The following is a 27,092-nucleotide window of genomic DNA, read 5'->3' as shown; positions in this document are numbered from 1 at the left end:
AGGGAGGGCACTCCAGGACTGCTGTGTAGACTGGAGAACAGTCATCACATACTGCAACCTGCAGCGTGTGTGCGGCTGGGCTTTGGGAAGGTGGCTGGGCCAGGCTGCACAGAGGTTCCATTTTTGGCCCTCTTATTACTAAGCCGTCAGGATACTTGAGCAGGGCAGTAACCTTACCAGATCTTTAAACAAATTGCCTCTAAGTAATGGGGGTAAATAAGACATAGGGGTCAGTAGCTAACAAATCACAGTAGTTGCTAACATAGCTTTAGCACTTATCAGGGATCCCCAAACTTTTTACACAGGAGGCCAAATTCACTGTCCCTCAGACCATTGGAGGGCCACCACATATAGTGCTCCTCTCACTGATCACCAATGAAAGAGGTGCCCCTTCCAGAAATGCAGTGGGGGGGGGGGGCAGATAAATGGCCTCAGGGCCGCATGCGGCCCGCGGGTCGTAGTTTGAGGACGCCTGATTACCTTGTACAAAGTACTGTGTTGAGAGCTTACCATGAATGGCTGCTTTAATCCTGCAGCTCCCGAGGTCAGTACATTTGTATCTCGTTTTAGAGGCAAAGAAATGTGAGGTTCTTAGTCATCCCCACAAAGGAAAGACACAGGGCAAGAATTCAACCCAGAGCCAGTGCCCTGCACTGTGCTCTCCCGCCTCCTGAGGGTGGACTGGAGGAAGGGAAGCCGCGGGTGGTGGGTCGGGGTGAGACAAGTGGAGGCTCAGAGGCAGGGGAGGATGCGGAACAGGGAGGTGCAGGGACGGGCGATGTTGCCGACTAGATGTGGGCAGGAGCTCGGACGCCTGGCATCTCCAGCTCGGGGAGAGCCTGACCGATGTGCACAGAGGAGCGAGGGGACAAGAGGAAATGCAGGCTCAGGAGGGAGCTCTGCTGGGCGGGGTTGCTGGCACATAGGCAGGAACTGAAAACGCGGTGGGTGCTCAGGCAGCAGCAGTCTGAGGGGAGGGGTTCGAGAAAGGGAGCCAGGAGGCCACCACATGAAGAAGGAAGATGAAAGTCATACAAAAAGGTCAGATAAATTGAAGTGTGGTCAGTGGGGCAGCTGGATTTGACAGTGGCTGTCACTGACAAAGGTTGAACGAAACCGCGGCAGGAACGCCGTAACTGACCTTGCTCAGGTGACTGCATTTGGTGTTTGTCTCATGGCTTTTCATTAACCCTGCTGTTCTCCCTTGACCCAGGGACCATGGCTAATGTCACGTTTGAAGCCGGAGTCAGCTACATAGGCACACCCCAGACGCCCTTTGCAGCCAAAGGCAAGTGCCCTTCCTGTCACATACGTTAGCCAACCTGGAGTTCTGGGAAATCTGATTTTTTGTGTTTGACTCTTTCAGAGCAAATGGAAGCCCCGAATCAAGACAACATTTTATGTTTATCATTGCCTGATAAACCGTAAGTTCAGCGAGTTTCCTTTGCGGTAGTTTTGTCAGCTATTTCTCTCAGTTCCAGAATGACTGACTGTCCTCTCCCTAGGCCTCCGCAGCCTCAGCAGTGGAACGTGAAGTCACCAGCCAGAAACAAAGACAACCCAGTCTCCAGCCGCAGGTCACTCCGAAAGACCCCCCTGAAAACAGCCAACTGAACAGAGTGGCCGAGGGGCTATCAGGAAAGGTATCCTGCCTGTGGGAAGGCGGACACAGCACTCCCCTCACCCCTGGGGGTGCTTTCATTATGTGATTCCAGCGCTAATTGTTCACCCATATAGCTGGCCAAGCTTTTAAATTTCTTTTGAAATATGTGGTAAGATTGTAATATAATAGAGAAATGCCTCAGCTATTTAATATTTTAACTTTCCTCCATTTGAAAGTGTCAGGCCCACTCTCATGAGCTGTATTCTGGTCCTGAAGGAACACATGCCTGCTTTCCTTTGTATAAAGCCAACCTCTGTTAGCTGGTTTCAGTTTTCTTCATAGAAATTTCCCATACCTAAGACAAGATTTTTATTGTAATATTTTCTTATTTATGAATGACACATTTTTAAAAGAGTGTACAGCTTTCTAAAATAATAATAAAGGTTAAACATAAATACAGCCTAGTATTCTGTTGCAATGGAAGTTTCGTACCTTTAGAACAGGGCTTTTATTGGCACTCAATTTACATAAAATGTTTAATAAAAAAAAATCTTTCCTATTAGGGAAAAAAATAATGAGTTTGTTTTTAAGGTTCAGTGTCCTCTCCCTTCATCCCGACACTGTCTGCTTCCTAACAATAGACGTCCCCTCTAAGTGTATAGATATAGTCCTGTTTATGAAAAACTGCTTCATGTCCCTTCCCCTAATTGGCACTAATGTCAATTTGTGTTGATAGTCTGCTAAGGACTGCTCCCCAATGGGGGTGACCTTAGTCTCTTCTGTCGGCAGCTCCAGGTAACCTTAAAACATGTATGTCTGTGTTTTCACTAAGAATGCCCACTTGTTAATCCCAGAACTACAGAGCAGAAGTGCAGGGTACTGTGACAGTGCTTCTCATATAAAGTTGGTGGTTGGAGCTGAGGGTAGACTGCCCACTGCGCTCCCATGTGTGAACTCTGACGTGTGTGAATTTGTCATTGGACTTGTCACAGAGCTGCTCTTGAGTGAACACGCTTACTTCCAATTCACGCAGCCGGTGGGGGCAGCCCCTAGGTGTACTTACCTAGACAGTGTGCTAGGAGGAAAGGACAGAGCCAACATGAGAGGAAATAAAACAATGAGGCAAAGATTTTTTTTAAAAGCTTTTATAAATGAGGTTTAACAAATACCAACTTACAGGTGTGTTAGTCCAAGTCTGCCACCTCTATGTACAGCGACAGTCACGCCAGAGGCCACACAGCCAGTACAGGCCTCGGGTCCTTTCTGTCTATCTCACCGTAATAGGCAACTGCTTCCCAGACTTCCCATTTCCCTTCTCTCCTGTCAGACCCAGTTCACGTGGCACTAAAGGTAGGCTTCAGGGCACAAGGAGGGAGGCGGTAAGGCCGCCCCACCACTGTGACAGCCAAGATCAAGGCTAGAGGGTGAATTCCCAACAATGAGAGAAAGCAGAAGCTATCCTTTTCTCCCAGGAAGAGGAAGATGAGGGGACAGTCCTAATTCTAAGGATTCGAGACAACTGCAAAAGACAGGTACCATCAAGCAATTATGAAAAGTTGCCAACTGCTGTCAGTGACCCACAGCAATGCATTTCACATCACTTAGAAAAGCCAACACAGGTCTCAAGTCTTCAATTTTAAAACCTCCAAGTATAAAAAGTTAAGATAATGAAATTTAATCTCAAGATGACTATGTTCTATATAAAAACTATCCACTACGCACTCAGGGAACCCAAGGTGCTGCTCTGAGAAGCTCCTCGCTTCAGTCACTTCCCGTCACGAGTCAGCACAGCCACGTGACATCTGCTCTGGAAGAACAAAGGCCTTTCAACGTTCCCACATCCCCCATAAAGTGAGCACTGTCTTGGATAAATAAAAACCTTAAAATCAAAGTTAGAAAACTGCCTTTGATTCAGGCACTTTGCTTCGGCCCCTGCCGGCCAAGCGCCACCACATAACAGTCTCCCGTGAAGGCAGACCGACCAGTGGTGTCTGGCGCTTTCTCCATGGCAAAGGGGAACGGTGGAATTCGTTTCCTTTGAAAAGATTATATAGTTGACAGACTGGTTCAAAACCGCCTTTGGTCCTGAACAGTCTTATGAACTACACAAATACATTAAATGAATTTGAAAACCAAATAGCAGTAGCTTTTGTTTCACGAGCTGTCCACAACCAAGAAGCTGTGTCCCACAGCCCCCGAGGCTGGGGAGCCACAGAGCAGACCCACCCTGCCTGAAGCGACGCCTTAGAACTGTCCTGGGCTGAGCCAAGTGCCTGTGTACATGAACCACATATTAAAGCTAATCGGCACGCAGAGCCGCAGTTGGACTTTAAGGGTGGGAGTGGACGTGTGGTCTAGCCTCAGAAGTCACTAGCCAGCACCCACTACCTCTCAAGCATAGGACTCAACCCCGGGAGCTGACTGACATGGTTTGCACACATATGTCTTAACAGCTTCTCTGTGTTCTTTGGCCATAGGCAGTTTAGTAATCCAAGGAAGAGGCAGTTCTAGGCTCCTCATGTTTCTTTTTGAGAGATGACAAATAGATTTTGACATTACTTAACAGGAAATTTTAAAGGTTTCCTAAGCAACAATGGTCTGACTTATCGATAGCACAAGTTCTCTTGTGAACAATGCTACATACAGCCCATGTGGAAAAGGAAGGTTCCAGAGCCTCCTGGAGAGGAGTCCCTGAGTTAAGATACTCTGAATACTGACATCTGCCAATGTAACACAAGTAGCCTGGAACTCCTACTGTAAGTTGAACTTCTTTTTCTTAAAAAAAAAAAATAGGTTATTTAACATTGTATGACAACATATTTACAGTTTAAATAGAAATTTTCGGTAACCAAAATACATGTTTAGCAAAAATTTAGAATGTAAAATTCTATAAAACACCCGCGGAAAAGTGGAGCATTTAGTACCATTTCACATTAGGCTGAGATGGAGGTTCTCCTTAAATTAACCCCTGAAACCCCATGAAGCAGGGTTCCCTACAGGTAAGAAGGCCCCTTCTTCCAACAAGCTTTCTGATTTTGGTTTTTATAAAATGCTGATCCAAAAAGATTCTCCAAGACAGATGCTACCACACTGATGGACAAAGCCTTTCAGAAGAGATGGTGCAGGGTGAGGCCAGGTGAGGCCAAGTCCTTGCATACAACGCCTCCTTTCTGGATTCACTGATGCAGACTCCAGCTGCATGGCTTCCTGCTGGGGCTCACGCCGCCAAGCCCCATGCTGCCAGCGTGACAGCTCCCTCGTCACCCTCACATGGTGCTCACCCTGGCTGATGACAGCAAGTGGCAAGTGAACTGGCTTCCTGGGCCCACAGTACCCAGCAGAGTCTGTGAGCAAGAGGTTCAAATTCACTCTAACAGTCGGGTGGGAGCCAAGCCAGACACAGACTGGGAGTCAGCCTCAGTGAACTCATTCCATTTCTTGTCCCTGTGTGCCCATCTTGAGGAAAATTCTTTTATCCACGTGGCTTGTTAAGAGTAAGAAAGGAGTAGCGGTCAACTTTGGCCAGAACAAGAAGCTTGTGCACGAGTGTGTAGCTCTGTCCAAGTGCACCTCAGTCCGAGCTGCTCTCTATAGAAGTTTCTAGCAGAGGTATTGGCATGTGCTCTCAGCCACAGTCACATCTCAGATCACAAATGATGACTTGTGTCTGAAGTCACCCTGCAAGGTCAACACAAAGTTAGAACACAGCCATCCTCTGTCTCTCGGGGCCTAGTGGGAGAGGGGCGAAAGGAAAAATGGCGGTCAAGTCGAACACACCATTTCCCTGAAGAAGAAACTGGCAAAACAAATCAAATGAATCATTCTTTTCAAGTAAAATCAAGAACCTGGAACTGTAAATGTCATTAGCATGGACATGTTACTGTGAAGAGTTAATGAAGGCAGGTTCTAGAATGTACTTTGGAAATTTTTTCTTACAGGATCCATTTGGCTTCCAAGGAGGAATGTCATTTTCCCTGGTAGGAAACACCTCAATTTCTACGTTTCCTAAGTGATACCTGCCCGGTTCCCTCACTCCGTACCTCCTCATCTGTCCTGATGTAGTTAACTCCATCCGGCTTCCCTGGATTCTTGTAACTGCGAGATAGGAGAGTAGTGCAGTGATTACTGGTTATATTCATGCCAACTTGGACTTCATTTTTTCTCCCGCAAAAGACAGGCTCACCTTTCCTCATTCTGTTTATTGTTGAAGTAACCACGTCTGTATGCACAGCAGATGCCCACGGTTATCAGGGCCAGTACGGTCAGGACAACCAGGACCCCTCCGATAATTCCACCAATGTTCAGGTCATCTGATTAAAGGAAGTTGGGGAAGAGAAGTTACCCACTACCCGCTCTTACAGAAGACCCTGAACCCACTGTGCCTCCTCCCTGCCTCTGTCCTGCTGTGTCCCCTCTGCCCCCACGCCTCCCCCAGCAGAATGCAGTGAAAACTCTCTCAGAACACACAGGACATCATAGTCCCTGATCTCACATGCAGAAAATACTGAGACCTCTCCAGTTCAAATGCTGTCACACTTAATACTGTATGTAGTAAGGGGCCTGGCCTTAGAGAAATCTTCTCGCTACATCCCTGAAAGTATTATTAATGGAGGAAATGGATACACTTTAAAGAGAGAATTAGGAACCAGCAGTCTTAAGGAAGAAAAATTCCCAATTTTCAGGGCTTCCCTTTGCTGTGGGTTATTTAGGGGGGGAAAGAGAGCTAGTTTCAAGCAGTAAAAATACACAAGATGAGAATATGGCCTTTCACTCCGCTGGATGCCTGGCCTTGTAGCTACAGCCCCTTAGTGCAAACCCTTTGACTCCCTTTCTCATTTCTGGATAGCGGGCTAAGGTCCTCAGTCCCGTTCAGGGTGAGCGTACTAGGGAATGTTTCCCTCTGCAAACAAACAATGGGAAGTGTGCAGGGGATATAGCAACAAAAGGAAGTGGCTAAAGTTCTCACTTCCCTTAGTGAAATGGTTCTCAATATGAGTACACTTAAAAATCACCTTGAAATTTTTTATTTTAAATCATCAATGCCCAGGCTCCATCCCTAGGGATTCAACAGGTCTTGCGCAAAGCCGAGGAATCTTTCCCCGACCCTAGAGCAGAGCTTCCCGAATAAGACAGCTGAGAAGAGTCCCCTGGAAAGCTACGTCGCACACAGACATTTCCTGACCTCCCCTGGAGACTGCTTCCATGTGTGTGGGAGAGGCCCTGGGATCTGAATGAAGCAGTGGTCCCAAAGGATTCTCATGATGGAACAAGTTTGGGAAAGACTGCTCGAGGGGTGGCTGCGCGTAGTGGGGAGGGACTGAGTCCCCAAGTGTTTCTGCCATGCACCCTCTGCCCTGTTCTGGCTCCACCCCGCCCCTTTGGGACCAATTCCGTAGAGACAGCGTCATCACAGAACAGGAAATTACTGGAGCTGACACCGTTTCAGCTTACTTCAAAATGGTTATAACTAGATAAATTTCTGAAGACTACACAACCTTATGTCTTTATCAATTACTAAGTAATGGAGTTCATTAAACTCAGTTATAAGTTACATAATCAGCCATGTTCCCAATACCAAAAGGCTCTAGAAAGTCTATTTGGAGGAGATAAACATATGGCAAGGATCACTTATTAGTCATTTAGCTGTTACTCAGAACTCTCATCTTCCTCCTCAATGTGCCCAAGCAGATTTGGGTGGATCCAGTCATCTACAGAAGAAAGCAAAACAGTTGTCTAAACTGATGGTCTAATACTAAATTTAAAATGTCCTAGTCACTTGCCAGTCTTCAAAGGAAATTGTTTCAAAAAAGAACTCACAGACTTCCATCTCCTGCTCCTCACACCTGGCTGAGCCCGCATCGTTGGAAGCGATGCAGTAGTACTGCCCGGAGTCGTCCTTGTGAACAGCGCTGAAAACCTGGGCAGGAAATCGCAAGGAAGCAATGGGCCCAATCAACAGGCAGAGCTCTAAGGGGAAGGGGCAGAGGAGGCTTCCCCCTGCCCACATGCTAAGTCCAGGACATGGTAAACGTCTGCCCATCCACTCCTGGCTTCCTCCGGTGTCCATGTCACTGTTAAGCTCTGTCCGGACACTTTCTCCTGGCACTCTTGTCCAGGAGCCCCTGAACAATACATCCCCTTTGGTATATGGAGATGTCAAACCTAGCAACATCCAGAATAAGATGCTGAGCTTAACTTTATTCAGGTAAAGGGACTCTTGAGAGTGATTATTCCTCTAACACTTCAGCAATACACATCAGAGGCTCCTATCGTATCACCGGCTGGTTACTCCACGTCGTTAGACCACATTCAGGGGACCAAGACGTAGCAGAGCCTCAGTGATCTGCTGCGGGGACAGTGTCCTCTGTTACAACCAACCTGGTCTCGTCTTTGACCCCCTCACCTCTTCCCACCAAGACTCCTGGATTATTTTGAACCAAATCCCAGACACATTTTATCCACAGATACTTTAATATGTATCCCAAAAAGATAGGGATTTTTTTCATCATAACTATAATACCGTTATCATGCTTAAAGCAATTAACACTACCTTAATTATCAAATATCCATCCCATAATCAAATCTCTCCATTGTCTCATGAACTTTACAGTTGGTTATTCAAATTAGGACCCTTTTCCTGCAGAATCTTTGATACAGATTTTTAGCTCCCATCTTAAAGTCTCATTATCTCTCCTAATAACTGCTCTTCCACAATAGGTTGCCCTCACCCCAGCAAAGATGTTTCCATCCTCAACTCTCAGTAGAGATCTTACCAGAGTGCCTGTTTCAGAGTTTAAGAGGAAAGAAGAATTCTGAAATCTGGGGATGGTTCTGGAGTCCTTTGGCAGGGGAATGTCATTGCGGTACCAGCTGTAATGAGGTGGGGGGTAGCCCTCCTTCTCCTGGCAGTACAGCGTTGCCATCTTGCCTACAGGCACGGACTTGGGTACTCTGCACACTGGAGGCAGTGGCTTCACTGTAGGAGAAATACAGGTTGGTGTTTAAAATCCGCAACATAGCTGAACTCTTATCGAAGCCCGCAATAAATCTGCTCCCCAAACAAGAAAGTCAGACAAAGGATTCTGCACCATTGCCATCCTATTGTCACACCTTCAGACTGTGATAGGCCACCTGAAATATGTCCTTGTAGCTCACCCTGCCCCTCAGAATATCCCAACAGCATGTTTCTAAGGCCTCTGTCTCCCGGAGGAGCACCTCCTACAGCTGGTGTGGAGAAGTGGCAGAAGCTTCACTTCCCTTCTCTCTTTCTACCCAACCATCTCAGGTCTCAAAGTCCTGCCTCCCCCCTAAGAGACAAAGCTATAGAAAGAAAAAAGGAAGGCTTGATCTTTTCCCCCCTTATACACAGATTCATGAGCCCTGAAAGGGGAACATATTTTAGTTGGACATGAGCCCCTACCTTGCACAGTCAATTCGATAACAATCTCGTCCATTTCTTTGCGGTCGTTTCGAGCCACCACCTCACAGCGATAAAGAGCTGAATCTGTTCGGGTCACATTCCAGATCTTTAGAGAGGTTTTTCCCAACATCTCTGCACGACCAGCCAAGTCACCTATAGGAAAGAAGACACAGCGCTAAAAGACTCTTTAAAAATATCTCTGCCCCCTGAAGAAGGTGGCTTATGGGGCCAGCGTCTGATGCCTCAGTAAGAAGACTACAGACTGGCTTCTATTTCTGTCCCTTTGTAATGGAGGTAAGCCCTCAGAGGACACCAAGCACCGGAACAGCACCTGGTGGTAAGAGGACTCATTACACGTGTCTGTTTTTAAAGCGTGGACCTTATTTCCTTGTCATCATTCTTAGCAGGGATGCCCACTAAAGACCAAAAACAAATCAAACAAATGGCATTAAATAAACCCCCAGCATGCCACAAATGGTGCTGGAACAACTGGATAGCCACATGCAAAAGAATGAAGTTGGAATCCTACCTCACACCATATACATCAAAGATCTTACTGAAGAGCTAAATCTATGAACCTCTTAGGAAAAAAAAAGACTAATTGTTATGACCTTAGATTAGGCAATTATTTCTTACACACGAAATCAAAGGAACAAGCACATACACACACAAGTTATTTTCACACCCACTAGGATAGCTAGAATCAAAAAGATGGCCTGACCTGTGGTAGCACAGTAGATCAAATGTCGACCTGTAATGCTGAGATTGCCAGTTCAAAACTCCCTTGCCCGATCAAGGGACATACGAGAAGCAACAATAAGCTGCTGCTTCCTGCTACTCCCCCAGATCCCTTTCTCTCTCTCTTTCCTTTCTCTAAAATCAATAAATAAGCCCTGGCCAGTTGGCTCAGCGGTAGAGCATTGGCCTAGTGTGTGGAAGTCCTGGTCAGGGCACACAGGAGAAGCGCCCATCTGCTTCTCTACCCTTCCTTCTCTTCTTTCTCTCTATCTATCTCTTTTCCCCTCCCGCAGCCAAAGCTCTATTGGAGCAAAGTTCGCCCCAGGCTCTGAGGATGGCTCCAGGACCTTCACCTCAGGTGCTAGAATGGCTCCAGTCACAACAGAGCAGCTGCTCAGATGAACAGAGCACTGCCCCCTAGTGGGCTTGCCAGGTGGATCCCGGTCAGGCGCATGTGGGAGTCTGTCTCTCTGTCTCCCTGCTTCTCACTTCAGAAAAATACAAAAGAATAAATAAATAAAATCATTTTTTAAAAAAGATGAACAATTACAAGTGTTCTTGAGGATGTAGGGAAGTAAATTGCTGAAGGAATATAAAATGGTACAGCCTCTTTGGAAAAGTTTGGCAGTTTCTTAAAAAAACAAAAACAAAAAAACTATACAATGCCACTATGATATGACCTAGCAATTGCACTCTTGGTCATTTATCCCCAAGAAATGAAAACTTGTGTCCACACAAACACCTGGACATGAACATGTGTAGCAGCATTATTGATAACAGCCAAAAGTGAAAATAACCCAAATGTCCATCAACTGACAACTGGATTTAAAAAATGTGGCCTGTCTACAATGAAACATTATTGATCCATATTTTATAAAACAAAGCACTGATGCATGCCACAACACAGGTGAACCTTGAAAACAATATGCTCAATGAAAGACGTCAGTCACAAAGCACCGCATATTGTATGGTTTGTTGATATAAGTGTCCGGGACAGGCAACTCCACAGAGACGAAGTAGATTAGTGTTGCCAGGCGGTGGGTGGGTCGGGCAGAGGAGATGGAGAAGGGCTGCTAGTGGGTCTGGGCTTGCTTTCTTGGGCTGATGGAAATGTTCTGGAATTTGACAGTAATGATGGCTGCATATCTTTGCTGATTATACTAACAACCACTAAGTATATACTTTATTTTTTTCTTATGTGTGTGTTTTTTTGAAGTACAGACTGTAAAAGAATGACTTTTATGCTACATAAAAATCTCAGTTTTAAAAATGTTCAAAGCATAAATACACAATGTAACACTTTCAAAGAAGCAAAAAGAACTTTAAGAATAACAAATAAGGGAAGGAGTTAGAAAAAATGACACAAAAAAGAAGAAACTAATTATCACTAAACCTGCTGTTTACTGAAAAGAATTTACCATAATATAATAAAAACAGCAAACTCTTATGATAGAGGACAAACATTTCTAAAGGCTTTTCTAATAGGAAGGTTTGTTATCCAGTGGCCATTAAGAGAGGATCAGAATTTACACATGTACGAAGTGGTAACCAAACCCATCAGGACGCTGTTGGTGTAGTCCTGTGCTGGGGCAAGGCAAGACAGAGTAGATTCAAGTCTTCCTCCAGCCCTCACGTTGTGTGTGGGAAATACTCCCCCACCCTGCCAGCTAAGAGGAAAGTGTGCAACTCCCAGAAACAGGAAGTTTTCAGAAAAAAATCCCATTTGGTTTCTCTGGTGTTCAAAACTGCATGAGGCCCTGGCCAGTTGGCTCAGTGGTAGAGTGTCGGCCTGGCGTGCAGGAGTCCCGGGTTCGATTCCCAGCCAGGGCACACAGGAGAAGCGCCCATCGGCTTCTCCACCCCTCTCCCTCTCCTTCCTCTCTGTCTCTCTCTTCCCCTCCCGCAGCCAAGGCTCCACTGGAGCAAAGTTGGCCAGGGCGCTGAGGATGGCTCTGTGGTCTCTGCCTCAGGCGCTGGAATGGCTCTGGTTGCAACAGAGTGACGCCCCAGATAGGCAGAGCATTGCCCCCTGGTGGGCGTGCCAGGTGGATCCCGGGCGAGCGCATGCGGGAGTCTGTCTGACTGCCTCCCCATTTCCAGCTTCGGAAAAAGAAAAAAAAAAGAGGGACATTGCAAAGGACATAATCAAACATGAAAAAATTAATAACAAAGTAAAACTGCATGTACAGGGCTCATCAGACGCAGCATAAGTTACCAGAGAAAACAGATGTTTTCTGAGAATAATAACATTCTTATCTCTTAAAAAATGAGACATCAGGAAGGACACTGGTGGGAAAACAAAACCATTCTTAAGAGCCTAGAACTCTGGATGATACTGAGGACCCAAAGCAGAAAGACCATGAGTGTAGGTTGTTTCCACAAAATCTCTTCATCTCTGAAACCTCAACTATCAACATCTCTGAGAATGCTGAAGCCAGCCATCTATACATTCCCTGCATGCGTATCTCAAGTTTACTCCTCCCGCTGCCAGACTGATGGTCTTGTCCCACTTCATCATGTCACATCATTCCTTCCTCTCCCTCCCTCATCACAGCTAACTCCCAGCAATCCCTCTTCTTTAATCTCTCTCCACCGTCTCGCCCTTAGTTCAGACCACCAGCAGCCCCCTCCTGGACTCTCCAAGGGCTCTGAACTGGTACCCCTGCTCAAGTTTTGCCCATCTCCAAGATACTGTTCATTCTCACCGGGCATTCACTGCTCCTGGTCTGGCCCTGGCATACCTCTCAACTTCACCTGCAGTCTCCACTCCCCTTTCCTAAGCCCCAGCTATGGTGGAGCCCTTGCAGCCTCTAAGCCAAGCTACCATCTGCTTCTACACCTTTCTACAGCACATTCCTTCCTGCTCAACCTGCTTCCTCACTCCATGTCTCACCAGCTTGCCTAGCTAACTAGCTTATCTTCACATCTCTGCCTACAAGCCTCTTGTGGGAAGCCTTTCATGACCACCTGTCCTGCCCCGTAATCTGAGCCCTGGCCAGGTGTCTCAGTGGATAAAGCACTATCCCAGCACACCGAGATCTCAGGTTCAATATCCGGTCAGGGCACATGAGAAGCAATCAGTGAGTGCACAACTAAATGGACAACTAAGTGGAACAAGTTGATGCCTCCCGCCCACTTTCTCTTCCTTCCTCTCTCTCTCAAATCAATAGAAAATTTTTATAAAATGAAATACTTGTTATCTGAGAGCACCCTGTTCTGACCTCTGGCCTAGCAAGAGCTCTCTCGATGAGGTGTGCCCACATACAGTAAATGCCCACCCAACCCTGTTGTCTCCTGTTCCCCGTGAGCCCCCTGACCCACGCACTGCACCTGTACCACTAATGTCACGGACCATGATAAAACATGGCCCTCTGATACTTCATAAAGGTATTTTGAAAAGATTAAAATCCTAACTAATGAGTTGATATTTGTTGAAGCTGGGTGACAGGGTCAGGGAGGTTCAGTATGCAATTCTCATTACCTTCACGTGCTCGAATTTTCCATACTTAGAGGCAAAACAAAACAAAACAAAAAACCAACCCAGGCTACAGAGGCAGGACCTGTCAGGGAAAGAACAGTCTCTGGCCACAAGCACATTCCTGGGCCTTCTATACAAAGAAGAGGACTACAGAATCATACCTTGTATTTTGTTGTCAAAAAACACATAAGTGGTTTGAGCATTCTGAATTTTCTTCCATTCAATCCTGGGGTCATTTGTCTGTGAATCTGTAATGATACAAGACAGCTCCACACCTATGAGCAAAGAAAAAATAAAAGGAAGCCTCAGTGAACGTAGAACAATTTCAGGTTCAGTTCTATATCCAGACCATGCAAGCTATCTCTAGTTTTAGAGAGGTCTTTCATGCAGATTAAAAACCTAGCTATCTTCAGGCTCCAAGAGACTTTAAGAAAAGATTAACTTTAGCCACAAAAAAAATAAAGATGATTAGCAAAAACCTTCACTAAATAGAGTAGACATTCCCCTTAATACTCCACCTGTGCCTAAGGGCTTTCTTTGCTGAGTAAGCACAAGCCAGGACCAGAACCAGACTTGAGCCGGAATAAAGCCTGCAGAGTCCCCTGGCGGCTGCTGAGCAGGGCTCACTGACAAGCCTGCACACCAGACACCCTGCTGAGCGGCCACCGCCACTCACCAGGACATCTCTTTGGCAGACTGTGTACAGTACGTGTATGTTTGTCTTGAGTTGACTGCAAGAGCCCTGAATGGCCATTAGATGGTGCCCATTCTCCTAAAACACAATCTCCCTGGTACTTACTTTCAAATTCCTGTACCACTGGGGTTCGGTTGCTGGATTTGAGGTTCACAGCCCCTATCAAGCAGCCTGAAAGAAAGAAAAAGAAAGCTGAAAGCTAAAGGCAGTGACAATGTGACTCCGAAACAGCAAAGAATCTTCAGACTGAGGTCAGATTTTTCCCTTCTACTTTGGCTACAATCACTAACCACAAAGAATGGAAAATATTGTATTCCAAAACAAAGCCTCTTAGATACAGCAAGCCAACTGCTTTCTCTTAGTCTGACTTTCACTGGAAGAACCCAAGAGAAGAGTTCTGAGAACTCACTTTCCTTCTTAGCCTCAGAATAGAGCCTCCTAGAGTGTAAAGACTCTTCTCTAAGAATCTCCTTCTTGCTTACATTGTTAATTAACAAAATTTTTGTTGCATCCACAAAAACACTTGTTCTTACCTAATTCGAGTGTGCTGATCTCAAATCTGACAGTTTTTCTCTGTAAGCTACAGTTTTTTTGCAATTCAAGATTTTAGGTTTTCATTTTATTGTAAAATTTTCAACATTTAGTTTAACATAATGAAGTAAAATGTCTTCTTGGGAATATAATAATTTATATAAAGCAGTAAATACACTAAAAGATATGATTGCATCAGAATTTGTCTACAATTTCAAAATAGAACATATTAAAACACTTATTTTAATCATAAAATTTGCGCAAAACTTATTTAAATTCTATTCAGGCAAAAATTTGCGTTTATAGTTCTTGCGTTTGTGTACTTGTTGAGGACAATCTCATTTGATGCTCCAGCAGTAGTCTGTCATCATATTTCTGTCCCATCGCCCCTGATAATGTTCTTCCATCATCTTCAGATCTTGATGAAAGCGTTCTCCCTGCTCATCACTAACAGCTCTAAGATTTTCGGGAAACTTATTAAGGTGGCTGTTCAGGAAGTGACTCTTAACCCTGTTACAATGTTGCAAAAAACCAACAGCATCCTTTGAACCAGAAGTTCATAGTTTTCTGCATTTTTGTTGCCAAGGAAGTTCTTTGTAACTGCCACAAAAGACTGCCATGCTGCTTTCTCCTCCTTATTCATCTTCCTGGCAAATTCTTTGTCACGTATGAGGGTTCGAATTTGAGGTCCATAGAATATACCTGCTTTTATTTTCTTGAAAGACAAGGCAGGAAAAACAGAAATAATATGTTGAAAGCATTCACTTTCTCTATTCAAAGCCTGAACAAACTGCTCATTAAGCCAAGTTTGATGTGAAGTGGGGGGAAAATGATCCTGTCTTGATTAACTTAAAGGTTCATTCACAATATTTTGCATCCCTACTTCCAGAGCTTCATGTTTCGGCCACTCCTTCTGTGTCCAGTGTTTCTCCCGACCTCGGCTGTCCCACAAACACAGAAAGCAAGGATACTTCGTGAAACTTCTCAGTTGCCCTAGCAGGAAATTTACCATTTTAAGATCCACACAAATGATCCAGTAATGCTCTTCATACTTCAGAAAGTCGAGGACAATTTTTATGTCATTATAATCTTCTTGCAGATAAGTTGAATAACCAATTGGAACACTGCATAAACATTACCGTTGTGTAGAAGAACACATTTCAGACTCCGTTTATAGCTGTCAAGAAATAGCCGCCGTTCTGTTGAACTGTAAGTGGTAACACCTAGCTGGCTGAGACGACTACTGATACCATGACAGTAAACAAAGTGTTTGTCTTCAGAAAAAAGGAACACAAAAATTTGTTCATGCTTCCTGAAATGGGATAGTTTAGCTGACTGGAGAAGTACATTCTTTTCTTGAAGCCTGAAAGCTAATAACTCAGCTGCTTTCTTTGATAGGCTCAAATCTCTTACTAAGTCATTCCATTCAGGTTGGCTAAACTGCTGAGGGGTTAATGACTGCTTGGCATCAGAAGATGACCCTTCAGATTCTACAACCATTTCCTCATGCATCTTATCAAAATACACGTGATCACCATGTTCACTTTCTTCGTCCTTAGAAGAAATAAAACCATTGAAAACTGGAACCGGGAGTGTCTCAGAGTGTGGGATAGGTCGTATTGCTGAATGAATATTAGGATATGCGAACATATGCTGTTTTTTCTTGCTGATACCCTTTGTATGGATCAGACAGAAATAACAGTCACTGCTGTGGTCCTTAGGTTCACGCCAAACCATGGGAATACCAAAAGGCATCATTTGTGTTTTCCTTTTGTCCAGTCATGAAGTATTTCCTCACAATTATGACACACAACATGAAGAGCCCAATTCTTGTCTTGATTGCCAAGGAGAACTTGAAAATAGGCAATATATGCACGTTTCACAAATGATGAAACATTGCGCCTTTGACGTTGAAGTGTGTAACAGCCACATATGTAACAGAAGGTGTCAGGACTATTCTTACATTTACGCCTACTCGAAGAAGCCATGATTCAGTTTTAAAACAAAATAAGAGGGTGTTTTTATCAGATAATTTTTTACATTGAAAAACAACTACAATTATGTAAAAGTGATGTTTGTAAAACATTAATTGCTTTGTGGTTATGTTCAATCCAAGAATCGTTGCCCTTTAACTCCAATTTAAAAACCAATGCATGCCATTAACTGTAAAAAAAAGAAATTAAAATTGCATAAAAACTAGAGCATGCACCAAAAAATGGATTTCAGATTTGGAATCAGCGATGCAGAACTATATAGAAAAAAGTTCTAAAACCTCATGCAACAGAAAATGAAAAAAAAAATTGTTCCCCAGTGAAATCCTTCCAACACTACCCTTCAGTCCCAAAAGGGCCCCCTTCTCATCATCCATCCCCCCCCACCCCTCCTCTCTCCTCTAGGCTTCTCATCATCCATCCCCCCCCACCCCTCCTCTCTCCTCTAGGCTTCTCATCATCCATCCCCCCCCACCCCTCCTCTCTCCTCTAGGCTTCTCATCATCCGTCCCCCCCCCACCCCTCCTCTCTCCTCTAGGCTTCTCATCATCCGTCCCCCCCTACCCCTCCTCTCTCCTCTAGGCTTCTCATCATCCGTCCCCCCCTACCCCTCCTCTCTCCTCTAGGCTTCTCATCATCCATCCCCCCCCACCCCTCCTCTCTCCTCTAGGCTTCTCATCATCCATCCTCCCCACCCCTCCTCTCTCCTCTAGGCTTCTCATCATCCATCCTCCCCACCCCTCCTCTCTCCTCTAGGCTTCTCATCATCCATCCTCCCCACCCCTCCTCTCTCCTCTAGGCTTCTCATCATCATCCATCCCCCCCACCCCTCCTCTCTCCTCTAGGCTTCTCATCATCCATCCTCCCCTACCCCTCCTCTCTCCTCTAGGCTTCTCATCATCCACCACCACCCCCCACCCCTCCTCTCTCCTCTAGGCTTCAAACCTGGCACAGGCACTCTTGATGGATTCAATAGGGTCCAATTTCTTCTCCTGGTACTTTCCCATTTAGGATGCGGCAACACCCCCTGCTTACAGTTACCAACCACTGGGAGACCATTCCTCCTGTATCAGCCGCATATCTAACCTAGTGACTCCTCTCCAGTGGGGAGTTTCATCAGCCTTTAGTAAGGTGGGAAACAGGATAGATAACATGGAGATTTTCATAAAGCTAAGCTAAAGGAAGCTACTGATGGAATCCAGATATGCTATTTGTGGGTAATCCCTTTCAGAACTAGCATCTGACTCTCTGTGTGTTCCAGCAAACATCAGAAACTATTTTTCAAGGTCTCAAAATGTCTTAATTGATTTTCTTGAGGAGAAGATCAAGTAAGTACATTGATCACCTACAAAATGTCACTTGTCAGCTACTTGGCCCCTAGAAGGGTATGCCATCCCCAAAGAAGGCCATCATACATAAAAACATCTGTGGATCCTGATCAACTGTGTCAGATAAAGAAAATGTCCAGGAACACTTAAACCTCGAGGCTGTTTCCAACTCCTTTTACATTAGTTGGACTGCATGACCCAACAGTCCATTCTTTCCCTTTGGGTCATCAGATTTAATGGTTCAACCACATGTATACATCCCAATATACATTTTGATCCTTCCTGCTTTATTTAGTAAGATTTCAATAATTACAATAATAGCCTTAAAAAATCAAATAAAAATCAGCTGTTAGTTTCTGAAACACTCACTTCTCCAAAAGGCTGTAGAACAAGAACCCTGAGTTACTCCTTAGGGAGGCAGGAAATCCCCTGCCTGTGAAGTACTTTCTATTTACCCCTCATCTGAAAGCTCCCAGTGACCATTAATACAGAGTAATACACGGTGTTCTACATATCTACAGAGGCCACACACGCTCCCTCTGAGGAGAAGGACCACAGACATACGTGGCATGATCACTGTGATTTAGATGCTGAGACACTGAAGCTCTGGTTACAAATGACATGACCAGAAATCAGCTTCTGAACCAAAGGCCATCAAAGGGGACTGGAGTAACTCATAAGAACTTTACCCAACTGGACAATGACCAGACAACCCAATCTGATCCTCTGTTAAGAAGTATGAAGCTAAGAGAAATCAGAGAATGAATTACAGAGTTTATACAGTCATCAGAGAAACAAAGTTGGAGTATAAAGAGATAAGCTGACTCATCAAAATGGTGGAGACATTAGAGTTTGGTAACATGAACTAGAGAACAAAAAAGATAACACCACAGTCCCTCTAGTGTCTGCAACAATGTCGCCAAGGCTAATTAAGATATACTTTTTTTTTTAATTCATTTATTCACTTTAGAGAGGAGAGGGAGAGACAGAGAGAGAGAAGGGGGGAGGAGCGGAAGCATCAACTCCCATATGTGCCTTGACTGGGCAAGCCCAGGGTTTCAAACCGGCAACCTCAGCATTTCCAGGTCGACACTTTATCCACTGCGCCACCACAGGTCAGGCAAAGATATACTCTTTATAATAAATCTCTAAGGTAAACGAAGCGAACTTGTTTCTTACAACCAAAGAGAAGCTAAGGCAAAACAGCCCAAGATAATGGAAATAATCATCTTTTATCCCCCACTCTGAAGGTGAAGTGAACATTCCATCCTTCTTTTTTGTGTGTGACAGAGACAGAGAGAGACAGAGAGAGGGCAGAGAGGGACGGATAGGAAGGGAGAGAGATGAGAAGCATCAATTCTTCATTGCAGAACCTTAGTTGTTTATTGATTACTTTCTCTTATGAGCCTTGACCGGGGGGCTACAGCAGACCGAGTAACCCTTTGTTCAAGCCAGCGACCTTGGGCTCAAGCAAGTGACCTTGGGGTTTTGAACCTGGGTCTTCTGAGTCCCAGTCCGACACTCTATCCACTGCACCACCGCCTGGTCAGGCTGCTCCATCCTTCTTAATGAAATCTCTAACTTCTTTCCTGTCTAACCATCCAAGGTAAGTTTCACAGGCAGCTGCTCACACCAATTCCAGAAGATAGCATGTCCTAAGAGATTAAAGAATAAAAGACCACAAAGAGCAAGTGAGCCCGACCAGGCAGTGGTGCAGTGGATAGAGCGTCGGACTGTGATGTGGAGGACCCAGGTTCGAGACCCCAAGTTTGCCAGCTTGAGCGCGGGCTCATCTGGTTTGAGCAAAGCTCACCAGCTTGGACCCAAGGTCACTGGCTCAAGCAAGGGGTCACTCAGTCTGCTGAAGGCCCACGGTCAAGGCATATATGAGAAAGCAATCAATGAACAATTAAGGTGTCACAACAAAAAACTAATGATTGATGCTTCTCATCTCTCTCCGTTCCTGTCTGTCTGTCCCTGTCTATCCCTCTCTCTGACTCTCTTTCTCTGTCTCTGTAAAATATAAATAAATAAATAAATAAATAAATAAATGAAAGAGCAAGTGACATTCTAGCTTAAGTGACTACAACAGCGGGGCCCTTGGTCTGACAAGGTCCTAAGCTCAGAGTCCTTCTTTGGAATTCTCATTCTTTTGTTAAAAAAGTCTTAAATTTATAAATGTTCTACACAAACAGACCTCAGAGATACTGCGGGTTCAGTCCAGATCACCACAATGCAGCCAATACCACAACAAAGCACATCACATGAAATCTGTGGTTTCCCAGTGCGTACAAAGGTCACGTTTGCACTATACAATAGTCAGTCTACTAAGTGTGCAACAGCATCATGTCTAGAAAATATACACATCATAATTAACAAAAACTTTATTACCAATGAATGTTATCATCATCTGAGCCTTCATCAAGTTATAACCTTTTGCTGGTGGGGGACCTCAATGTTGCCAGCTGCCGACTGATCAGGGTTGGCGGTTGTTGACAAATGGAGTGGCATTGGCAATTTCTTAAAATAAAACAATGAAGTTTGTTGCACTGACCCTTCCTTTCGCGAATAATTTCTCTGTAGACAGCAGTGCTGTCTGATGGCACTCTACCCACAGAACTTCTCTCAAAACTGCAATCAGACCCTGTTGCTGTTTCACCAAGTTTGTGTCATATTCTAAATTGTTGTCATTTCAACAATCTTCACAGCATCTTCACCAGGAGTAGATTCCATCTTAAGAAACCAGTTTGTTTGGCCTGACCAGGTGGTGGTGCAATGGATATAGCATCAACCTGGGGACGCTGAAGACCCACACTGGAAACTCTGAGGTCAGTGGCTTGAGCACAGGATTGCCGGCTTGAGTGTGGGATCACAGACATGACCCCATGGTCGCTGGCTTGAGCCTAAGATCGCTGGCTTGAGCAAGGGGTCACTGGCTTGGCTGGAACCCCCTCTCCCCCGCCCTCGGTCAAGGCACATATGAGAAAGCAATCAGTGAACAACTAAAGTGCTACAACTACAAGTTGATGCTTCTCATCTCTCTCCCTTCCTGTGTATGTCTCTCACACAAAAAAAGAAAGACAGAGGGGAAAGAAGGAAGGAAGGAGGGAGGGAGGGAGGGAGGGAGGGAGGGAGGGAGGAAGGAAGAAACCAGTTTGTTTGCTCATCCATAAGAAGCAAATTCTCAACCACTTAAGTTTTATCATGAGATTGCAGTTACATCTTCAGGCTCCACTTCTTTTTTTTTTTTTTTTTAATTATTTATTTATTCATTTTAGAGAGAGAGAGAGAGAAGGGGGAAGGAGCAGGAAGCATCAACTCCCATATGTGCCTAGACTGGGCAAGCCCAAGGTTTTGAACCAGCAACCTCAGCGTTCCAGGTCGACGCTTTATCCACTCACTGTGCCATCACAGGCCAGGCCCAGGCTCCACTTCTAATCCTAGTTCTCTTGCTATTTCTACCACATCTGCAGTTACTTCCTCTACCAAGGTCATGTATGAGGGGTCGAATCAACATCATCCAAACTCCTGTTAATGTTGATATTTTGACATCTTCCGAATGTCTTTTTTTTTTTTTAACAGGAACAGAGTCAGAGAGAGGGACAGACAGGAACAGAGAGAGATGAGAAGCATCAATCATCAGTTTTTCGTTGCGACACCTTAGTTGTTCATTGATTGCTTTCCCATATGTGCCTTAACCGCAGGCCTTCAGCAAACAGAGTAACCCCTTGCTGGAGCCAGCGACCTTGGGTCCAAACTGGTGAGCCCTTTGCTCAAGCCAGATGAGCCCGTGCTTAAGCTGGTGACCATGGGGTCTTGAACCTGGGTCCTCAGCATCCCAGTCCGACGCTCTATCCACTGCGCCACCGCCTGGTCAGGCACGAATGTCCTTAATGGCATTTAGAGTTGTGAATCCTTTTTAGAAGGTTTTCAATTCACTTTGCCCACATCCATCAGCGGGATCACCATCTATGGCAGATATAGCCTTACAACGCGCATTTCTTAAATAACACGGCTTGAAAGTTGAAACTATTCCTTGACCCACGGGCTGCGGAATAGGTGTTGTTTTAGCAGGCAAGAAAACAATCCCACAGCACATCTGCATCAGAGCTCTCCAGTGACCAGATGCACTGCCAATGAGCAGTAATATTTTGAAAGGGATCTTATTTTTTGAGCAACAGGTCTCAGCAGCAGGCTTGAAATATTCAGTAAGTCACATAAATCGATGTGCTGTCATCCAGGCTTTGTTGTCCAATTACAGAGCACAGGCAGAGTAAGTTTAACATAATTCTTAAGGACCCCATTATATTCAGATTGGTAACTGACCACTGGCTTCAACTTCAAGTCAACAGCTGCATTAGCCCCTAAAAAACAGTCAGCCTGTCCTTTAAAGTGTTGAAGCCAGGCACTGACTTCTCCTTTCTAGCTATGAAAGTTCTAGATGGCATCTTCTTCCAATAGAATTTACTGGCTGAGTTTGTTATCTCATATGGGTGCAATTCGAGGTGTCCCAAAACAATTAACAATAGTGACTTCAAAGATCACTAGTCACAGCCCTGGCAGGATAGTTCAGTTAGTTAGAGATTGTCCCAAAGCAGAGAGGTTGCTAGTTCGATCCCCGGTCAGGGCAAATAGAGGAACAGATGTTTCTGTCTCTCCCTTCCTCTCTCTCTCGAATTAAAATAAATGTTAAAATAATTAATGATCATAGGTTACTATAACATATGATAATAATTCAAATGTTGAAATACTGTGAGAATTACCAAAATTTTTGACGAGGGACAGAAAGTGAGCAAATGCTGTTGGATCTAATGATGAACACTGAGTTGTTTATTCTTTGTGTCTATTGTGAATAATGCTACTATTAACAATGGTGCACAGTATCTGTTTGATCCCTGCTTTCAACTCTTAGGGGTATGTACCTAGGAGTTTAATTCCTGGATCACATGGTAACTGTGTAACCCTTTGAGGAACTGCCAAACTTTTCCCCAATGGCTGAACCATGTTATGATCCCATCAGCTCGTTTTCCACCTACTTCCATATCCTCACCACCATTTGTAAGATTCCTTTAAAAAAAATATCCACCCTAATGGTATGAATTAGAATCTCATTGTGATTTTGATTTGCATTTCCCTAAAGGTTAGTGGTGTTGAGCATCTTTTCATGTGCTTATTGGCCATTTGTAAATCTCTGCAGAAATGTTCACTCAAGTCCTTTGCCCTTTTTAAATTGGGTTGTTTGCTTTCTTGTTAAGCTGTAGGAATTCTTTATAGGTTCAGGATGTTACTCCATGTACAGAGAGGGGCAAAAGTAGGTTTACAGTTGTTTGTATGGAAAATACAATAATTAATAAATAAAGATAAACTCCCATCCTGTGAGTTGTAATTTTCACATCCTGTAATGTACAAAAGTTTTTAATTTTGATGAAGTCCATTTTATCTACTTTTTTCTTTTGTTGCCTGTGTTTTTGGTGTCAAATCCAAGAAATCATCGCCAAATCCAACATCATGAAGATTTTCCATGTTTTCTTCTAAGAATTTTATAGTTTTAGATCTTACGTTTAGGTCTCTCATCCATTTTATGTTAACTTTTGTATACAGTAAAGGTTTAGCTTCAGTACATAGGATATGTATAGCCACTGATTTCAGGACAATTTGTTGAAAAGACTGTGCTTTCCCCTTACAATGGTCTAGCACCCTTGTCAAAAATTACTTGACTTATTTATTCCAAGGCTCTCTATTCTGTCTATTGGTCCATATGTCTGTTTTATGCCAGAACTACTGTTTTTATTACTGTAACTTCACAGTAAGTTTTGCAGTCAGGAAATGTGATTCCTCCAACTTTGTTCTTTTTCAAGTTGACATTGGCTATTTAGGGTCCCTTAAGATTCCATCTAAAATACAGGATGTGTTGTTCTATTTCTGAAAAAAATACCATTGGGATTTTGATAGAGAATGCACTAAGCCTGTACATTGTTTTAGGTGGTGTTACCAATACTAAATCTTCTAGCCCATAAACATGTGATATCTTCTATTGATTTGTATCTTCTGTAATTTCTTTCACCACTGATTTGGAGTTTTCAGTGTACAAGTCTTTCACATCTTTAATTAAATTTATTCCTAGGTATTTTATTCTTTTTGATGCTATTGTAAATGGAATTGTTTTCCTAATTTATTTTTCCGATTGTTTATTGTTAGTGTGTGAAAAGCAACTCGTTTTTGTATGTTGGTTTTGTTTTCTGCTTAGTTTTCCCATTATTAGCTCTTAGAGTTTTTGTTTTGTTTTGTTTTTGGTGTAATCTTTAGGGTTTTCTACATATAAGATCATGTCCCCTATGAATAGGGATAATTTTACTTCTTCCTTTCCTATTTAGATAGCTTTCATTTCTTGTTGTTGACTACTTGCTCTAGCTAGAAATACTAACACTACAGAGTAGAAATGGTGAATGTGGATATCCTTGTCTTGCTCCTGATCTTAGTGGAAAACTTTTCGGTCCTTTACTATTGATAATGACATTGCAGTCATGCACAGCTCAGTGATGAGGCTATGTTCTGAGAAACACATCATGAGGCAATCTCATTGTTGTGCAAACATCATAGAGCATACATATGTAAACGTAGGTGGTATAGCCCACTCCACACCAAAGCTATATGATTTAGCCTACCACTTCTAGGCTGCAAACCTGTACTGCAAGTTACTCTAGAATACTGAAGGCAACTGTAACACAGTGATAAGTATTTGTGTCTCTAAACACATCCGAACATGAAAAAGGCCCAACAAAAGTACAGTAGAAAAGATAAAGATGGTACACCTGTACTGGCACTTACGTGAACGGAGCCTGCAGGACCAGCCGTTGTTCCGGGTGAGTCAGTAAGGCGGGGCGAGTGACGGTGAAGGCCTAGGATATGCTGTACCCTACTGCAGACTTTATAAACACTGTACACTCAGGCTATGGTAAATTTGTAAAAGAACATGAGATTACATCAAGTACATGTTAAAATGATGCAATCAAGAGACAGGAAACATGCAACATATGAGGCTGTCTGAGGCTGCTGGGGGTGTAACAAGGCATAACATTTTACAAGAATACACTCTAAAATAACAAAAAAGGATAGTATAGTAAGTATGACACTTTTTTACTATAACTATCAGGTAATACGTGCTGTGCATAACTGTGTGTGCTTTTAGTCAACTGGCAGCACAATAGGTTTATTCACAGCAGTATCCCCACAGACACTTGAGTAATGTGTTATGCTATGTTACGATCTCTATGACATTACTAGGCTATAGGAATTTTTCAGCTCCATTATAATCTTGTGGAACCACCTTCATATATGTTGTCCACTGTTGACCAAACCATCGTTATATAGCACACAACTGTAGCCTTAGATTTTAAATATATGACCTTTATCATGTTGAGAAAGTTCTCTGCTTGTCCTAGTTTATTTTTTGTTTATATTAAGACGGTGTCATTTTTGTCAAATACTTCTTATCAACTGAGATGGCTGTGTTCATCCTTCATTCTACTGACATGGTATATTAATTGATTTTCATATCTCGTTCTTGCATTCTGGGAACAAATCCCACTTACTCATGGTGTACAATTCTTTTAATATGTTGTGAAATTCGGTTTGCTTCTATTTTTTGCAATATTTTGCATCAATATTAAGGAATATTGCTCTGCTTTCCCCAATTTGGAGGGGAGTGAGGAGAAACTGCTCAGGAGAGGGTGTGGCATGGTGAACCCAAATGTCGTAAAACTTCCCAACCAGTTTGAAGGTTGGTTCTTCTTGATTGGGTGTTGGTGTGGTTGCTCTAACCTTCAACTGTTTAGAGCGTCTATGACGTTGGCTGACCTTCTGTTTGTTTTTTCAAAGTTTCCGTGGCGAAACAAGAGCCTGGAAATTCCTGTTCTACCTCTTGATGACGTCTCTCCAAGCCAGCACTTTGCTCCTTTTAATTTTCCATTTTTTATTTCAGCCACTCTTAATCATCTTTGCACCTCCATTTCCCAATCATCTTTCAGATGCAATAAGTTTTTGGAAGTGGTATGATTGTAAAGAAAGAAGAGTAACACAATTTCAATACATGATAAATGGCATGTCAGAAATCCACAGAATGTAAGACACACCTGGCTAAAGAGTCAGAAGTCAAATCAGGGATGTCTGACTCACTATCTTGGTTCTTCCGGTATTTCTCCTGAAAATGTAGTGCTCCTTGCAAACTGGGAAAGTAACATTTTTGGCTTCTTCCATGACTTCCCTGTACTTAACTGCTTCAAGGAGAACTGAAAAGCACGTTTTCAACACAGAATAAGTGGCCCAATCCAAAACAGATGTAACAATTTCAGTGTTGTGCTTATAATTCCATTTTCAAAGTTCTTCTAAATGCCAAAACTATGTATTACAATAAAAAAAATCTGAACCCTATTTTTAATATTCATATTAAATTTCAGTATGATTTTGTAGCCCTCAATTTTCCCAAATGTAAGTTATTAGAAACTCTTTACCCTTCTTTCACCAACACTTGAAGATAAATATTTATAAAAGGATTATTTATTATTATTATCATTACTACTTTTATTATGTTTCCTCTATAAAGACCAATGGCCTTCTAGTGGCCAAGTAAGTTTCAAAATTTTTTAAATTTTTAATTACAACTGACATTCAATAGTACATTAGTTTCAAGTGTACAACACAGTGGTTAGACAATAATATAATTTATAAAGTAACCTCTCAATATTTCAAACACTCACTTGGCACCATACTTAGCTATTTCAATATTATTGATTATATTCTCATAATTATTACTTTACATCCCCATGATTATTTTGTAGCTACCAATCTGTAGTTCTTAATCCCTTCACCTTTTCCACTCTTCCCCCAATCCCCCTCCCTCTGGAAACCATTATTCTGTTCTCTGTATCTATGAGTCTGTTTTTGTTTTGTTTGTTCATTTATTTTGTTCTTTAGATTATGTATATAAATAAAACATAATATTTGTCTTTCTCTGTCTGACTTAATTCACTTAGCATAATTCACCCTAGGTCTGTGCATGCTGTCTCAAATGCTAAGATTTCATTCTTTTTTATGGCTGAGTAATTTTCCATTGTATATATGTACCACTGCTTTGTTATCCACTGGTGTCTTGATGGGCACTTGGGTTGCTCCCATATCTTGGTTATTATAAATAATGATGCAATGATCATAGGGTACATATATCTTTTCAAATTAATGTTTTCAGTTTCTTCAGATATAAACCCAGTAACGAAATTGGTGGTAGGTAGTTACAATTTTAATGTTTTGAGG

General features: G+C 43.3%; 2 protein-coding genes across 2 annotated transcripts in view; one reads left to right on the top strand and one right to left on the bottom strand.

Annotated features, from left to right (window-relative positions):
• The window catches only part of NCAPD3 (non-SMC condensin II complex subunit D3), a 52,952-nt gene extending 50,897 nt beyond the window's left edge, over positions 1-2,055 (top strand). Inside the window, exons 33-35 of the mRNA XM_066365270.1 lie at positions 1,214-1,288; positions 1,367-1,424; positions 1,506-2,055. Of these exons, the coding sequence (XP_066221367.1) occupies positions 1,214-1,288; positions 1,367-1,424; positions 1,506-1,614 (242 nt within the window). The 3' untranslated portion in view covers positions 1,615-2,055. The remainder of the gene's footprint in view (positions 1-1,213; positions 1,289-1,366; positions 1,425-1,505) is intronic.
• A 684-nt stretch (positions 2,056-2,739) lies between these two features.
• JAM3 (junctional adhesion molecule 3) overlaps positions 2,740-27,092 on the bottom strand; it is a 60,799-nt gene continuing 36,446 nt past the window's right edge. Inside the window, exons 2-9 of the mRNA XM_066365269.1 lie at positions 14,039-14,104; positions 13,401-13,514; positions 9,024-9,176; positions 8,377-8,579; positions 7,421-7,520; positions 5,787-5,913; positions 5,644-5,698; positions 2,740-5,281 (exon numbers count right to left, since the gene is read on the bottom strand). Coding sequence (XP_066221366.1) covers positions 5,246-5,281; positions 5,644-5,698; positions 5,787-5,913; positions 7,421-7,520; positions 8,377-8,579; positions 9,024-9,176; positions 13,401-13,514; positions 14,039-14,104 — 854 coding nt within the window. The 3' untranslated portion in view covers positions 2,740-5,245. The remainder of the gene's footprint in view (positions 5,282-5,643; positions 5,699-5,786; positions 5,914-7,420; positions 7,521-8,376; positions 8,580-9,023; positions 9,177-13,400; positions 13,515-14,038; positions 14,105-27,092) is intronic.

This window comes from Saccopteryx leptura, chromosome 2, assembly GCF_036850995.1.
Source record: "Saccopteryx leptura isolate mSacLep1 chromosome 2, mSacLep1_pri_phased_curated, whole genome shotgun sequence".
Classification (NCBI taxonomy): domain Eukaryota; kingdom Metazoa; phylum Chordata; class Mammalia; order Chiroptera; family Emballonuridae; genus Saccopteryx; species Saccopteryx leptura.
This window is presented reverse-complemented; position numbering and strand designations above follow the sequence as displayed.